The sequence below is a fragment of the Mustela lutreola genome, chromosome 16 (assembly GCF_030435805.1).
Source record: "Mustela lutreola isolate mMusLut2 chromosome 16, mMusLut2.pri, whole genome shotgun sequence".
NCBI lineage: Eukaryota > Metazoa > Chordata > Mammalia > Carnivora > Mustelidae > Mustela > Mustela lutreola.
Genome location: NC_081305.1, coordinates 46,785,627 through 46,802,788, shown reverse-complemented (window position 1 = coordinate 46,802,788; position 17,162 = coordinate 46,785,627). Strand labels below are relative to the sequence as shown.

The window sequence follows — 17,162 nt, the reverse complement described above, 5'->3', positions numbered from 1 at the left end:
TATTCAGGGTAGAATACCCTAGAGAGGTGTCTGTGTGACTGGACCTGTGGAGGCTCCGAGCCCGAGCTGTACTGCTGCGTCTCATTCACCAGGGCCACCCTTGCAGGAAGTGTTGCTTATCCCTACTAATGAGGCCCGGAGATGTTTTACTCCTGAAATCCTCTCTCTCAGAAGAAAATAGGCAATTTCTCCCAAGCAGGTTGAAGCTATAGCCTGTCATTTCTAGATAGACTCACTTTATCAGCAAGCATGCAAATGACTTTAGCTGATTTTCTGGTCACTGGATCAAATACCTGCAAACTTAGGCTTACTCTGACTCGCAGTTCAGCAAGTTCTCTTTCTTCTGCCTGTAAAGAAGATATTGTCTAAAGTAGTATTAATCACGAAGCAGCATCTTCATGTTGACTTTATAATTTTTATTATAAATATAAAGCAGATTTTACAAATAATTCAGATGTGGCCCTAGCCAGACAAAATTAAATAACACAGAATAGCATGGATGAGGGGAAGTATATACAGACTGTGTCAGAGTTAGAAAACCCTTGAAAGAGGTACCTGAGTGCACAGAATTCCCAACTTGCCCTCTTTGAGGGGCCTCTTAGACACAGCATGATATCAAGTAATATCGAATGAAATCCTTTTCTCAACAGCCACAAAGAGACTGTGTCTAGAAGGAGGCTGGTTGGGAAATACGTTGCCTCTCCTTCCCCTGTCCTTCCTTTCTGTTCTGCATGCTGGGACTTCTAGATGCCCATGGGGGAAAAAAAAAAAAAAAAACATTTCAGAGGCTGTTCATGGGGCCTCTGAACCAGTTATCCCCCTCCCCTGTCCTAATACCCTTCTCATCCCTGCTTCCCAGGAGCATCTACACCAGGGCAGCTTTCTCGGGGGTTAGCAGTGCCAACAGGGGTGTGAGTGTGTTCCCTTCAGGGCACTCCACTTCTCAAGGACCAGTCACACCTTAGCAGAAGCCAGGTCTCCCGAAAATTGAGTGGGGCAGACACCACGCACAGCAGAGACATGGAAAGTGGTGGTGGTTGAAGACTGGCCTAGGATGCCGGGAAACTGAGTTAGACCCATTCTAGCCACAAAAGAGGAAAACTGCTGCTGCTGCTCTTCTTTTTTGGAGCCCCCAACATGAGGACCTTGAGGAACTCCTGGCCAAGGGGACTTGAGGGGTTATGGTGGCTTCTTTGGCTGAAGGCAGTCAGTTCAGCTTATATAGCTAAGTAGAAATAGCACCTTTCACATGAACAAGCACTTGCAAAAACTGCAATGGCAGAATATCTCAGGGAAAAAAACCCCAACATACCAAACAGTGCATTCTTTAATAATTATTTAAATCATCTCCGAAGGGTAGCTCTCTGACTCCTTTCCCAAACTCCCAGTTGATTATCTCTACTAAGACTTGACTGCTCCCTGAAGCTTTATAAGCCCTCCTTCTGTAGACATTTCCTTGAAGAAGAAAATTATGAAACATACTTTTTTTTTTGCATTTTCCATTAGGAATCACCTGTTGACCTCGGTGATTAATTTTCCTAATTGTTTCTAGTGGGTTCTCTGAAGACAGGCTTGTCAAAGGGCTTAGGTGGCTTTCTAGTTAAGCATTAAGGTGTTTAGGCCCTGGTAGACAACTTTGACAATAGACAAAGGTATAGAATTTCCCAGGTTAGCATATTTGTTTTCCTGTGCAGGGTGGGGTTTGCAGGGGGCTTTGGAGAGATAGAAACTTTTGCTTTTAATTCTTCTCTCTCTTCTTTCCTGGCACATGCATTTCATTGGATCAGGAGAGGACTCTCAAGGTTATGGCAAATTCAAGTTAGACTCCAATAGGACAGGACTGGGGCTGGAAGGAATGACTGTGCTCTGAATAGGGAAGTTTTAAAAAAGAAAGGAGGAGGGGCAGAGGTTGTGGCAACTTCCCAAGGTCCCCTTTGCCAAATTTCAATGACAAGGAAGGTTGGGTTTCCTAGGAATCCCGGATGTACCTTCTCATGTATTGACACTGAAGGGAGGGACTGTGACAAGGCAGCCTGGAGGAGCTTGTTAGGGAATAAGGTGGGGAAAGAGGCTTCTTCCCCTTTTCCCTGAGGGTAAAAGGGTCTCCTCATGATGGGAATGAAAGGTTGGAAAGAGTCAGCACAGCGAGCAGGACAGGTCATGTTACTTCTTTTGTACTTCTGTATACACCGTTTCTGTGTCTGCTGGGGATGGGGAGGCTGAAGTTGTTTTCTTTGGTTCATGGGCACTGAAGTTCAGGGAAGAATATGCAACTTCTTCACTCTGAAAGGCAAGAGCAGTGTGGTCAGTTAAATCAGAGCATAGGTCAGACCCTCACCTTGTGTGCTGTGATTCAGCACCATGTGCTATCACCATTTTGAAACTTCTTAGCTTTGGAGAAGGGCTTTAATTAGCCAAGATTACTCTGCTTGCTAACATCTGGTTGAGTGATCATTTTAAGAGATAGATTACAGTATTTACTCATACTGGAATGCAGTGATATAGCAACAGAGAATGGACAGTCTATAAATGCATACAAGGACATGCATGAATCTCACAAAACAATTTTGAATGAGAGAAGCTAGACACATACAAGGATGTACTGTATATCCCATTTTGTAAGAGCATAAACAGACAAAAGTAATCTAGTGCACTGAAAGCCAGGGTAGTGGTTACTCTTTGGAAGGAAATAACTGGAGGGTTTTTTTGGCAGGGGAAAGGGAGGATGACATGTTTTATTTCGTGACCTGGGTGACTTTTGTGGTCAACTCATGAAAATTTATACATTGTTAAAATATATTTAGGGTTTAAGTACTTTTTGGTATATGTATGTATTCTACTGAAAGGTTGAGAAAAATTTGGTTAAATTATTGTAAAGTAAAGAAACCAAGACCTCAGAACCATTAGAATGGATATCATCCTTTGTTGGTGAAAGCAGGGTCAGTGAGGGTAGAGGAGGGAGAACCATCTCGTGCCTTATGCTGGGCGCTATGCTGGGTGTTTTCCAGTGGTCATCTCGTTTGATTCCTTCAACTTCTCTTTGAAGTAGACAGCATGCCCATTTTACAGATGGCAAAACCATGGCTCAAAGAGCTTAAGTTACTTGTCCAAGGTCACAGAGCTACTGAGAGTCACAGCCAGGATTAAATACAGGATGGGGTTAATTCTAAAGTCCACATTCTTGTAATGAGGTAGACTCCAGGGAGACATTAACCAGTAATCCTTTGTTTGTTGCTGCATTGAGGAATTTTGACCCAAATTTGATCTCACATTTGAATCTTCAAGAATAACCCATTCTACACAGAGATACTTCCATGAGGCATTGAAACTGGCTGTGCTTACCTTAGACAAATTGTCAGAGTGGTCCTGACCTGGGGAAACAGAAGATGAGTTCCCAATCCATGAAAATGCAAAGATCATTTACGGCCGTAGAATGGGGGATTAGGGGGTGAGAGCGAGAGAGTGGGGAGGTGGGTCCTAAGCTGTTGTGATTTCTAACTGAAGGAGGTGGCAGCTGGCAGGAGGGCAGGGTAAGGAAGTGGCCTATGAACACCTGAGGAATTCACTTTCCTCAGAGTCTGTGGTCCAGACCCAGGGCACTGGTACCAGAGGAGGGCTAAGAGTAGAGCCACAGGAGGCCCCAGCCCACTTCTGACAATTTCTTCCAGTTCACAGGGTCTTAATTTTCACCCGGATGTATTTCTCAGCAACAGGCTTTAGTGGCAAGGAGGGACATTGAGGCCCACAGTACCCAGAGCACCATAAGACAGGGAAAGCTTCACCAAAGGAGAATGCCCACATCCGTCGTAGAGGCAGGAGGGGAGGAGTGCGGGCAAGGAAATGACTCCTGGAAATGGGTCCATCTTGCTCAGGCCTGCTTCGCCCAGGCAGAGTGAATATTTCTCCCAGGGCTGTGTCTCAGGGGAATCTTTTGTGGCTAGAAGGGTGTGAGGACCTATGCCAACCTAAGGTTAGGAAATGGACATCCCCTTCCAAAAGTTCAGGTCAGAAGTAGTTTGGGAATCCAGGATTCCCTGCTATGGCAGGGCACATGGTGGAACACACCAGGTCTCACTAGGTGAGTGGCTTTACTTACTGTGGTTGGAGGCTGAGGGTTTGTGCTCTGTGACATCACGCAGGTCATTTGCCCTAAATAAATATCAGACACTGTGACTGCCATTCCCAAGCATAGGGCCTTTGCTTCTTGAATTAGGAAGGACATGGTCAGCAAGTAATTCCTTGGAGTTTCTCAGTGTTCATTTATACAGTGGTTGGTACTGCCTTTCCTCTTAGGGCCTCCTCCTTCAGTCTATCCACGATCCCCTCTAGGATTTGTTCCTTTCCTGTTTGCTGGATGTCCACATGTGGGTCCCACATGTGGGTCCCTTGCATCGGAGCCTACTTGTACTCCGACACCTTTCCCCTTCTTTAGGTAGACGGTAGCTTTTTTCTCACTTTACTTATTGTCCAAGAGGCCTTTGGTTGTTTTTGCCTTTTCTTAGGTTCTCTTCCTGTCCTATCCCTCCCTCCTACAACTGTCAAAAGAGCACGCGACTCACTTTCTCCTGCTCCTCCTTTCATTTCCTCATTTGTTTCCTCCTGGGACCTTGTCTTCCCTGACTGGGAGATAAAAACATAGGGGGATCTTCCCCCTCTAAGCCAGATGTAGATGGGAATAACTGTGTCCAAGAGAGAGTGGGGTCCGGGAAGCATGAAGAAGAGATCCACAGGAATTAGTGCCAGGAAGCAAGGGTTTAGAAAGAAGGGAGGAACAGATCCAGGTGCAGAGACAGGGGCAAAGTCTTCTTCCCTCTCCCAAGCATGGCAGTTAGACTTGGAGAAAGAGGAACAAGAGGAAAGGTCATCATACCCGCCAGTCTTTCTGATAAACAGAAAGTACACCAGGGTTACTATCACAGCAACCCCAGCCAGGACTCCAATCACGATGCCAGCAATAACCCCAGGTGCGAGGCCAGGATTCAACTGCGTTAAAGCACCTATCGTGGAAAGAAGAGAGAAGAATGAATGAAAGTGACATTATTTCACAGTGGGGTCCCCTGGGGGACAACTCTCAATGTGTAGTAGTCTCTACTTTCTGTTCCTTCAAGGAATACATTTTCTGTGGAAAGTTGCTGTGCGGTGATTAGCTGACTTCATCCTTCGATTTTTTTTCTCTCACTGTATTTTTGGGCTTGTGATCAGACTTACCTCAGTTCCATCCTGGCCTGTCTGTGCTCAGATATTTTTGAAGGCTTTGGAAATGTGAGAAAGACTGATTGCTATTTTTCTATAACTTCCCACCTTTTCATGTGCCAGCTGTGGCAGCCACAAGTATGTGCCCCTCGGGTTTCTTGTGGTGAGGACTTAAGTGATGGAAGGCCTGGGGAGTGCATTCTGAATTCACCCATCTCCTTTGCACAGAGCCCATACTTCTGACAGTAAGGGGAAAGGATATGAAATAAGCCCAATTCTGTGAGAAACCATTTTCCTCTGAAGGGTGACTTGAGTTCGAGGGCCCCTCCTTACATCAGTCTTGCAGACAGGCACCTTTACAGAACTTCATTCTGTCACAATTTACACGATGGTCTGAGCAACCTCCCAGGCTCCTCCCACTCCTGTCTTTCCCTCACGGGCATTTTCCCCAATAAATAAATAAATATTTTCCCAATAAATATAAATAAATAAGCAGTCCCAGTTTGATCACATCTCAGGGGATAAAACTAACATAGTAGGCTTGAAACTTTGCATTTGACTCCTTTTTATCCTCTCCTGTGTTCAGTCAGGAACTATGTCCCACTGGCTTTTTGCCTAATGCCTTCTACAGCCATAAATAATACATTTGCATCTTTTTATAAATTTCTGTTTTTTTTTTAAATTCTGTTTTCCTAATTTCTTTTTTTTTTTTTAATTTCTGTTTTCTTCACCAGCTCAAGCCTGATGTATTAATATTAATGTTTAGCTACTACTATGGCATACTTAGTAGGTACCAGGCTCTGGTGAATACATATATCTCATTTGATCCATATAATAACCCTTTCCACTTTACAATATTTCCACTTTACAATAACCTAACTTTATAAGAAACTGAAAAAAGAAGAACAAACTAAACCCAAAGCTAGCAGAAGGAAGAGAATAATAAGGATTAGAGTGGGGATAAATAAAATAATAAGTAGAAAAACAACAGAGAAAATCTATGAAACCAAAAACTGAGTCTTAAAAAAGATGAATAAAATTGACAAAACTTTAATTTAAAAAAAGATTAAAATTACTAAAATCAGAATTGGAAGTGGGGGAAATCACTATTAATTTTATAGAAATAATAAATATTTTAGAAGTACTATGAATAATTGCAAACAAATTGATAACCCTAATGAAATGGACAAATTCTTAGAAACACAAAACCAACCAAGATGGAATCATGAAGAAATAGAAAATATGAAAAAACCTGTAACCAGTAAGGAGATTGAATCAGTAAGGGCATCCAACAAAATTCAATATACTTTCATGATAAAAACCCTAAAAGTAGTGATAGAAGGAAACTGCCTCAATATAATAATGGCCACAGATGAAAAACTCACTGCCAACATCTAACTCAATGTTGAAAGACTCAAAGTTTTTCCTCTAAGATCAGGAACAAGACAGGGATGCCTGTTTTTGTCACTTTTATCCAAAATAGCACTGGAAGTTCTAGCTAGGGCAATAATTAGGCAAAGGTATCCAAATTGGAAAAAAGAAGTATAAAATGATCTTTGTTCACAGAGGACATGAACTTACACATAGAAAACACTAAAGAGTCCACAAAATCTGTTATAACTAATAAATACAGCAAAGTTGCAAGATACTAAATCAACACACAGAAATCAGTTATATTTCTATATATTAACAATGAATAATCCAAAAAGGAAATTAAGAAAATTCTATTTACCACAGCATCAAAAAGAATAGAATACTTAGGAACTTATTTAACCAAGGAGGTGAAAGACTTATACACTGAAAACTATACAGCACTGCTGAAAGAAATTAAAGACCTAAATAAATGTGAAGACATTCCATGTTCATCGTTTGGAAGACTTAAGAAGACAGTACTACCCAAAGTGATCTGCAGATTCAGTGAAATCTTGGTCAAATAACAATGACTTTTTTTTTTTTTCAAAAATAGAGACATCTATCCTAAAATTCATATGTAACTTCAAGGGACCCCAAATATCCAAAACAAAGAACAAAGTTAGAGGGCTCACTTTTCCCGATTTCAAAATTTACTACAAAGCTATAGTAATCGAAACAGTGTGGTACTAGCATAAAGACAAGCAAATAGACCAATGAAATAGAATAGAGATCCCAGAAATAAAACTATACATACACAGTCACACCATTTTTGACAGGGGTGCCAAGACTATTCAATGGAGAAAAGATAGCTTTTTTAGCAAATGGGTGTTGGGAAAACTAGACATCCATGCAAAAAAACTGAATGCTTACTTAACACCACATATGAAAAATTAACTCAAAGTGGATTAGAGACCTAAATATAAGAGTTAGAACTATAAAACCTCTTAGAAGAAAACACAGGGTGAAACTTTATGACTTTGGGTTTGGCAACAATTTCTTGGATATGAAACTAAAAGCATAGGCAATAAAAAAAACTAGATAAATTGGGCTTCAATTAAAATTATAAGCTTTTGTACATCAAAGGACACTATCCACAAAATGAAAAAACAACCCACAGAGTGGGAGAAAATATTTACAAATCACATATCCCATAAGGGGTTAATATCCATAATAGAGAACTACACCTCAGCAACAAAAAAAACCTAATAGAAAAAATGAGGGATGCCTGGATGGCTGAGTCATTAAGCATCTGCCTTCAGCTCAGGTCATGATCCCAGGGTCCTGGGATGGAGCCCTGCATCAGGCTCCCATCTCAGTAGGAAGCCTTCTTCTTCTTCTCCTTCTCCCACTCCCCCTGCTTGTGTTCCCTCTCTCACTGGCTCTCTGTCAGATAAATAAAATCTTAAAAAAAAGGGGGGGGGGGTGGCAGAGGACTTAAACAGAGATTTCTACAAAGAAGACAAGCAGATGGCAAACAGGCACATGGAAAGAGGCTCAACATCATTCACAATCAGGGAAATGCAGGTAAAAATCACAATTAGATATCACCTCATATCCATGAGGATGGATGTCATTCAAAGCAAAACAAAATGAAACAAAAAAAGAGAAAACAAGTGTTGGCGAGGATGTGGAAAAGTTGAAACTTCACTGCATTTGCTGGTGGGAATGTAAGTGGTGCAGTCACTGTGGAAATGGTGTGGGAGTTTGTCAAAAAATTGAACAAAGAATTACCATTTGATGCAGTAATTCCACTTCTGGGTCTATGCCCCAATAAATTGAAAGCAGGGATTTTAGTAGATATTTGTATACCCATGAGGTGAAAAAAAACCTTAAAAGTTCATAGACAGATAAATGATAAACAAAATGTGATACACACGAGGGAATATTATTCAGCTTTAAAAAGGAATGAAATTCTGACACGCTACAACATGGATGAACCCTGAAGACGATATGCTAAGTGAAAAAATCCAGAGACACACACAAAAAAATGTCATTATGATTCCACGTAATCTTAGAATAGTCACATTCTAGAGACAGCAAGTAGGATGGTGGTTATGGGGTTCAAGTTGGGAGTAGGAAGTGACTGTTTAATGGATGGTGGTGACAGCTACACAACAATATAGGTGTACTATTGCCACTGAACTGTAAACTGAAAATGGTTAAAATGATAAACCTTATGTGTATTATACGGCACAAAAAAAAAAATGGTAACAGAGGAAAAAAGGAATCTTGTGTAAGGTCACACAGTAAATGCCAGACCTGGGATAAGAAACAGTATATCTGATTCAGAGACTTAGCTCTTAACCACTCTGCCATCCTGTTTACTGAAATGGTCTCTTGATTCTATTCTGCTCTTCTGCCCCCTGTGACTTCTATCCATTTTGCACATCATTGGTAGAGTGATTGTCCCAGGATGTATCACTGGGAAAGGTGTCAGTTACCTTTCACAACCAGCCTGACAGGGTCACTTTTACTGGAATCGCCTGGGTTGGAGACCTCACATTGGTAATTCCCGGCATCCTCCTTCCTGACAGGGTGTATGGTGAGGGTGCTGTTGTCCTGGGACAGCGTCATCCTCTCTGTGAGCTTTAGACTCTGGCCATCGAAGAGCCACCTGATAGAGACCCCAGTGTTATTTGTGGAGCAGGTCAGGAACACAGAGTCGTCTTCTGTGAGTGTGGTGTTGCTGGCATGGAGAGAGGGCTGGGCCAAGGGCTCTGCAGGGAAACACAGGAGGGGGCTGATGAGAATGGGCCCCTGGGGCGTGGAGCCACACTCCTTCCTCTGAGATGCCAGCCAGTTGGAGGGCCCCAGTGAGCTCTGTGCCCCAGAGGATGGCCTTGCTGTCTGCAGAAGGATGAGTGTCTCTGTTCAGGTGATGATCTGTAAGGAGAGGGCTGTCCCTCGCCCTCTGACCCTCAGGTTCCCTCTCGCCCTTAGTCATGTGTCTGCTCCGCCCAGACATCACTGTGGTATCAGCACCAGGAACCTCTTCTAAGCCCATGTGTCCAGCATCCTCATCATCAGGTGGAATTTTTTACACAGTGGCTTTCTCATGACCCTTTTCTAGAGCTTTCTGAAAAGATCAGGCCCCCTCTCTAGTATGGTAGCTTTACATAGAAAGGGAAGGCATTTCCCTTTTGTTAAATAATTTATTAGAAAATGAGAATGGCCCAGTCAGTCTTTGTGAGCTTAGGACCTGGAGAAGTTCCAATCTAAAGGGTTTCTCAATCTGAATCTGACTTTTACTTCCTGGCCTGTGGATTGAATATTACAGAAAGGAAATCTTTAGAGTAATGGTCATAGTTTTAACAGAAGGCTGGTATTCTTAGCTGTAGGTATAAATATATAATTTTGGCACTGCTCCTTCTGTCCCGCAAAGGGACTCTGTTGGGGAATCTACCATTACTCATTGCTCTCGTTTGGTGTATCAGACATGCTGGTTTCACGGAGGGTTCTAGAACTGGTAGACTTCGGAGCCTGATATAGTCAGAGGGTCTGCCTCAAGGCTTGCTTTGCCCATTTCTTGGCGGCCTCACATGAGGGAGACTCTGGCACAACTGGTAGCACAATTTGGCCAGATTGAAGACAGGCTTCTCCTATACCTTCTCCATATGCTCCTGTCCCACCACAGATGACATCAGAGCAGAGTCAGTCACAGGGTGAACCAGGAGCAAAAGGACCTTCCTTCTCCCTCTGTAAGCCCTCTCCACCACATGGGGCTTTCTGGGGCCGAGAGAACCCAATTCCCACATTCCAGGCTGGACCCAAGGTCTGCCTTGAGAAATCAGAGAGCAAGGGGAGGAAGCGTCTGCAGACATGTAATGGTAGAGTTCAGGGACAGATTTGGTATTTGCTTGTGACATAAGCAAATGGGAAATAACTTCTAGGCTCTTTTCTGGAAGCCAGACAGACCTTCACCACAACGATCCATGCAGATGCTCCAGGGACCCACTTACCAGAGACTGTGATAATCTTGACTGTGGTCTTATTGAGGCGAGTGTCAGAGTTAGAGGCGAGGCAGGTATAGGATCCACTATCATTCGCAGTGATGTTGGGGATAAAGAGCTCCTGTGTGTTTGTCTGGGGCCTCCCATTGATAAGCCAAGAATACTGTGCAGGCGGGTTAGAGGCTGCATGGCAGGAGAGATTGAGGTTGGCCCCTGGATGGTAATAGGAGTCTGAGGGGGAAATGGTGGGAGCGTCCGGGCCATCTGGAGCAAACAGAATAAAGCCACAATTGATGCAATCCAAGGGAAGGGGAAGCTCCTGGTCTGTACAAGGGCCACAGTGTCCCTCTGAGCTGGGTCCCAATCTCATTTTATAAAGTCCCAACCAGAAACCCCCTGTGTTCAGCCTGGGTCTGAGACATTCACCTGTTTCCCCTCACAGGCTGGTGACCCTCTCAGGGAGGAGCAGCCTGTCCCCTCCTAGTCTTGGCTTAGGCCGGGCCTGCCCAGGTTTGCCTGGGACAAGAAGTCGTGGCCAGCCTAGGGGTCCAGCTGAGAGTCATGGACTTGGACCCCAGAAGGATGGATGTGGCCTGGCCCCTAGCTGTGTGGATTTGGGTTGGCAGCCCGGGTTTGGGAGGAACGGAAGCTACTCACAGAGAACATTCAGGGTGAATGGGTCACTACGACCGTCACTCACTGGGTTCCAAGTTGCACACACATAGGGTCCTGTGTCATCCCTTGTGACACCATGTATAGTGAGAGTCCTGTTGTCCAGGGACAGCTCCAGCCTGGTGCTGGCCGGGAGGCTCTTATTGCTTACTGACCACAGGTAGCTCGTGTTCTGAGTCTGAGGTTCACAGGTTAATAGCACAGAATCCACATTCTCCACGGGGTTGGAGTTGTTGCTTGTGATGTGGGGTTTGGGTAACTCCGCTGCGCAGACAACAGAAAGAACATTGCCCTGGGTGGTACCTGTGGTTCCTCCACAGGCATCTTGAATCAGAGTTGGCATCTCTCACCTCTTAGCCAACCGGAGTTCTTCAAAGAATAAGGCAGGTCTTTGTTTCTCAAGACAAATGCATGAGGATCTGAGCCTCAGAGAACACAGGCCGCCTGCTGTTTGTCCAAGAGCAAGCACAGGCTCTCTCAGGTTAAAGAAGCATCAGAGTTTGGTTGTGAAAGACACAGGACAGGAAGTCAGAGAGCACCCTGGACCTCTCCTGGCTCTTCCCTGACTGACCAGCCTCAGATGCCTCACCTGGAAAGTGCAGGTGCTGAGGCCCTTTCTACGGCACAGACCTCCACCAGTCAGCCTACACGTGTTTTTCCCCTGAGGCCTTGTTTTCCAGGGTTGTCCTAGAGATGGGTCATGATGGGCCTTCCCAGAGCTCATAAGCCCGGAGAACACTGGGCAGCATGGCCTGGAAGGGAGTATTTCAGCAGAAGTAATACCTGGGGACACCAGGGGCAAGCTCAGAGGGCAGGTCAGCACCCAGGCTGCAGGGCCACGAAGTAGGGCAGGTCTCCCCAGGTGTTCCACAGTGACTGACCTGAGACACTGGTGGAGCAGAGTCAAGACTAGAAATGATCCAGAAAAGAGTCAGGGGGACAAGCGGGGCCTGACTGGCTTTGGCAGAGAACTGTGTGCTCTGCCCTTGGTCTTTAAAGTCTCTTTTCTCACTGCAGAAGCCAGTGAGGACGATGCTCATCTTTCCTGAAATACAAGCGGCTATTTTCAAATGCAGAAGGGGTGAATGGTGGGAGGTGAGGTGGGGGTGGGGGTAAGGATATCTGGCCTTCATGGACCATTTACAAACACAGTTATGAGACAGATGTATGTTGTAGACCAAGTTCTGCGGTCCTACCAGGATCACATTTTGAGCAAAGGAAGATGTTATAGTGGGTTTGAAATCAGTAACTCCCTGGGTAGAGAAAGACACATGAGTCCTGTTAAGGAACAGAATTGATCCAGGAAGGATCTGAGGTGCCTCTGTTATATAAAGGGAGGAATGATACCAAATTAGTAGAAATGATACGTGTTATGTTAGTAAATTTAGGAAAGAAAGTCCTTGTCACTAATTTCTACAGTCAAAATGGGAAGAAACCCAATGCTTGTATGTGGCTTTCTTTTGATCTCAGGAAACACAAGTTTGGTCAAATTTATCCAAATTGGGCAGCATCTAAGTGAAAGGACAGTGACTGGTAGATCTAACCATGTGAGAGGACCCCACCCTGCGGTAGAGGTGTTCTCAGGAGCACCTGTGTGTGTGTGTGTGTGTGTGTGTGTGTGTGTGTGTGTGTGTGTGTAAAAGGCAATGGACTAGTCAGATGGAGCAGTGTTTGGCCAGTCCCACTGTGGGAGGGTCTGGGGAGCCACTGGGAAGAACGAGAGTCTTGTCAGGATGAGGATATGAATCAGGAGTAAAGACATGAAATGAGCCCATGAGTTTTGGGGAGTGCAGACCTGCCCCTTCTGCCTTTGATGCTCTGGTGGAGTCATGTAGAGAGTAGATCAAGGGGTCACAGGTCCCTGTTATGTGGTGTGTCCCACTTGTTGCCGTCATGGAGGGAAAGAGCCCTGGATGAGGGCACAGCGAAAGCTCACTCTCCTGGTGAACTGGGGAAACTGGCTCCAGATGGAGCCCAGCAGAGCCTGCTGCTCTGACTGATTTCTGTGACCTTTACTATTGCCTGGGAGGGTAGGCCTAGCCACAAGTGTTAGTAGAAGAATCCAGGGAAGGGGGTAAAGAAGAGTGTGCAGAGCAGGGGTAGTCCCAGCTGGGAAGGAGGAGGAGGAAGATTAGGAACATGGATAGAGCAGAGCACCAGAAATGTTCCAGGCTGTGAGCAGTGAGGGTTACAAGTGACTCCATAGACTCCAGGCATTGAGAGCCCACAGCTGACCCAGGGATGGGATCCTCCCATGGCTGAGCAACACCAGAGTCATCATGAGACTCTCTGGGAGTGGCCTGAGGGGCTGGTGGTCAGAGAACATGGGTCTCACAGAACATGAGGGAGGGAGGGACAGGGAGCAGGTATGTCTAGAACCTCCTAGAATTCTGCATCCAGGGACCAGACTCTGAAGAGATTATGAATCATTCATCCATTCCTTTCCTCCTTCATTAAAGAGCAGTTGATTTGTTGGGCCCTGTGCCGGTTAGGGGTACACAGTTGGGAGGAGCAGGCAGAGTCCTTTCCCTTATACTCCAGTGGGATAATATCAGCACATCAGGAAAAAGTAAGTGATTCCAAGTCCAATGCAGAGAGCTGTGGATTGGCCACCTAAGGGGAGGCCTGGGCGTTCCCCGCACTGACTCTGATCATTGTTGAAGGTTATTTAGTTCTTGACTAAAAACATTAATTCTCTGCTTGCTCTCACTTCCCAGACCAGAAAATCTACCTTGAGCTGTGGATCCCTAAGAAGAAACGTCTGATCCAATAGCTGGTCTTAGGGTCCATAGATGCTTACTAAGGCCACCTGGGTGGAGAAGGGCTGTGGCTACAGACAGACCTTGTAGTATTGTGATCTGCCTGTGTGACTCTGATTCAGTTGTCTGCATTGCCCCATGCCTCAGTTTCCCCTCAATAAAATCAAGTAAGTGGTCTCAGGGTTGCCATGTCGTCTGTTATTAACCTTTCACAATTACCTCACCTAAGGCTTGGTAGAGAGGAGCTGCCCCATAAACAGCTGTTACTTGCCTGCATGAGAGACAGCTCCCTGGGCCTGATCCCTGGTATGAGAGTTGCTGCCAGGAGCACCTTCTCTCCTCTGTTCCTCCCTGGGGGCACTGACCTTCCCCTGGGGTCTCCTATCCCGCCAGGGCCATCATACAATAAGCCCAGGGACCTTCGCTATCTGTTTTCCACCCCAACTCACAGGTGAAGGACCAGGCTCTGCCGCTCCCCAGATGCGGCTCTTGGTACCGAGCCCTCGATGGTGACCGGCTCGGGCAGCTGGGAAATCATTGCTCCCAGTCAGCCATGCCAGGAAGGCAAAACCCAAGCCTGTCACGGAACCCCCATAGTCACTGGAGTCAGGAGCCCTGAGACAGGAGTCTGGGCAGGGGAATTCTGGGCCGAGCTCTAGTGACGATCCCAGGGGGCCCCTCAGGTTGGCCCTGGCTGGACCCTGCAGGTTCTTTCTCGGATGATTCCAGAGTCTGGATTCCAGGAAAGGAATTCCAGTCTTAGGAAGTTAGTCTCCACTGTGTGTCCTGCACTAAATGCTGGAACCCTCCTCCCAACATGGGACATAATGCAGAGGGGGATGGAGGCCCAGTCCCGGCCTGTCATCCTATGTGTGAAGTAGAATTCACCCCACTCAGCACCAGAGGTGAGAGGGAATTACTCACCAGATACATGGAGCTGTCCAGTTACTTGTACCGTTTCATAAGTTCTATTTATGATTTGTAGGGTGTAGACTCCTGTGTCATTCAGGGTGATGTTCTGGAACAGCAGGGATCCATTGGGGTACACTGTCTCTCTGCCGCTGTGTGCAGGTCCTTTAACAGTTTTTTGTGTATCTAATATATATGATACAATACGAAGGTTCTCCTCAGTTGTGGCCCCTTTGTACCAGTTGAAGCGTCCAGTGTCCCTAGGCAGATTGTGGACTTGCAGAAGGACGTCCTTCCCTTCAGTAGCACTGGGCGGCACGGACTCCACAGTGACTTGGGCAGTGGTGGGCGGGTTCCAGAGGGTTAAGAGCGAGACTAGGAAGGAAGGGAGCAGACGGATCAGGGTCTGGACCTAGGTGTCGGAGGGAAAGCTGGGGCCCTGCAGACGGAGGAGGTCCTCATCCCCCAGCCTCGGGGGGTGTGTGAGTGAGCGTGCACGGGTATCTGTGTGTCTGTATGTGTCTCTGCTGGTCAAGGTCAGCGGCATGACTGCACTGCTTCACCTCTGAACTTAATTCCTCTGTTTGGAACAATTTCCTCCCATGTCTGTCGCTCACTCCCTCAATGCCCTCAGATACCTGCTCACGGCTCAGGGGTTCCTCAGGAGAGGCCTGCCCTGACTGCCTCCTCTGAAGACCCTCTGTCTCTACATCCTGACCTTTCCCTGTTCTGTTCCCGTCATGACACTTGTCAGTACCTGACCTCACATTCTAGACGTCTCTGAGTGTCTGTCTTCGTCCCCACAGAAGTGAGCTCGGGGAGGGCAGAGACTCGTCTGATCTGTGCTATACCCTGGTGGTAGGGCAGGTGGCAAATACCTGGGGCTGAATGAATGTGTCCCCAGGGCCCTCCAAGTCTGGCATTTGTCAAGATCTCAGGTTGGTAGGAAGGGACAGCTCTTAGGGTCCCTAATAGGGACCCCAGTAGGGTTATTGTTATCATACGTTTTCAAACTTCAGTCCTCAGTACTTGGGAAACAGCCCTTGGCTCACCACTTCCAGATCATGAGACAGTCCTATCGCTGAGCGGCTCCCCAAGTCCTGCCCTGCTCCTCTGTCCCCTCTCAGCGTCCTGTCCCCCCTGGAGACCCCAGCCAGCCTCTCTCTCTTAGCCTGCTGCCCCCTCCCAGGGAATTGACCCTCTCACCTGCCAGCAGGAGGTCCTGCCAGGGAACCCGTCCTCCTTGGGGAGGGGCTGAAGTGGGCTTCATGGTACCTGCTGCCCACTCTGTCCCTCCCTCTGTGAGAAGAGCCTCTGCTTCAGAAATGCTTGGAGCACTGCTGTCCCAACGTGTCAGCTCTGCCTTCCTTCCTGCTTCTGAGCTGATCTTCCTCTGGGGGGCAGGGACACAGGGCCGGGTCACGTGAGCCAGGGCGGGGTAACTGCTAGATCCCCTCCCCTCACCTCCTTCCCCACTCCCTTGTCCCCTTCTTCCCCTTTCATTTCTGTCTACTTTTAGGAGTTCTCTGGGAACGGCTGAGGCCTCTCCCTCTTCAGCTGTGATTTCCCAGCATATGGGAGAACGCCCACATGCCCTTGTTTGGACAAGCACAAGCCTGTCGCGTTGGGGTCCAGTGACCCACACAGCTTGGGGTTAAGGTACAGGGACAGCACCCCCACAGCCCTCTGTCCTCCCCTTGCGGCTTTCCCCTTCGGAGCAGAAGCCTGGGGGCTGCCTCAGGAACTCCTGTCACTGAGATGTCACCCACACTGTGCACTAGAATCACCTGTGGAACTGTATCAAGACTGTGAATGCCCACGGGACACCTAGAAATGCTGCTTCAGCAGATGCCCAGCCAGGCTGAGACCCCATGATGTGGGGGGTGCGGCCGCCTCTGCCCCTTCCTGCCCATGGAGGGTCTGCAGATCCTGTGAAAATGCAGAGTCTGACTCAGCGGGTGTGGAGTGAACCCCAGAGTCTGCCTCTACCAAGCTCCCAGGTGATGCTGACCAACCTGGCCTGGGAAACACACTCTGAATAGCAAGACTGAGGGGGACCCAGTTCTCTTAGAGGATGGCCCTTTTCTCCACTCCCCTGCTGTGTCCTGGCCTTGAGTCTGTGGGCACCACACACAGAGTCCTAGGGTCCCCAGATACCGAGGATTATTTTCCTTCGTAACAGAGAAGGCCAGCTGGGCACTGGTCTCACCAGTGCTCTCACAGACTCTGGGGAGGTTGGACTGACTCCTGGCAGCCAGGTTTCAGA

General features: G+C 46.9%; 1 protein-coding gene across 8 annotated transcripts; it reads right to left on the bottom strand.

The window, feature by feature from the left end:
- Positions 1-395: 395 nt before the first annotated feature.
- LOC131817999 (carcinoembryonic antigen-related cell adhesion molecule 1-like) lies at positions 396-16,295 on the bottom strand. Of its 8 annotated transcripts, XM_059151987.1 has the most exons (10): positions 16,103-16,295; positions 14,912-15,271; positions 11,214-11,492; positions 10,566-10,820; positions 9,048-9,323; positions 4,871-4,997; positions 4,097-4,149; positions 3,343-3,371; positions 2,191-2,283; positions 396-743 (listed from the first exon to the last, which is right to left on the bottom strand). In XM_059151987.1, the coding sequence occupies exons 1-10, from the start codon at positions 16,164-16,166 to the stop codon at positions 477-479; spliced, it is 1,803 nt and encodes a 600-aa protein (XP_059007970.1). In that variant the 5' UTR covers positions 16,167-16,295; the 3' UTR covers positions 396-476. The 8 variants fall into 8 exon arrangements, 6 of the variants coding, with proteins under 6 accessions (XP_059007970.1, XP_059007972.1, XP_059007975.1 ...); XM_059151989.1 differs by lacking the exon at positions 11,214-11,492; XR_009348656.1 differs by lacking the exon at positions 4,097-4,149 and having other exon boundaries at positions 725-743.
- Between the last annotated feature and the right edge of the window lie 867 nt (positions 16,296-17,162).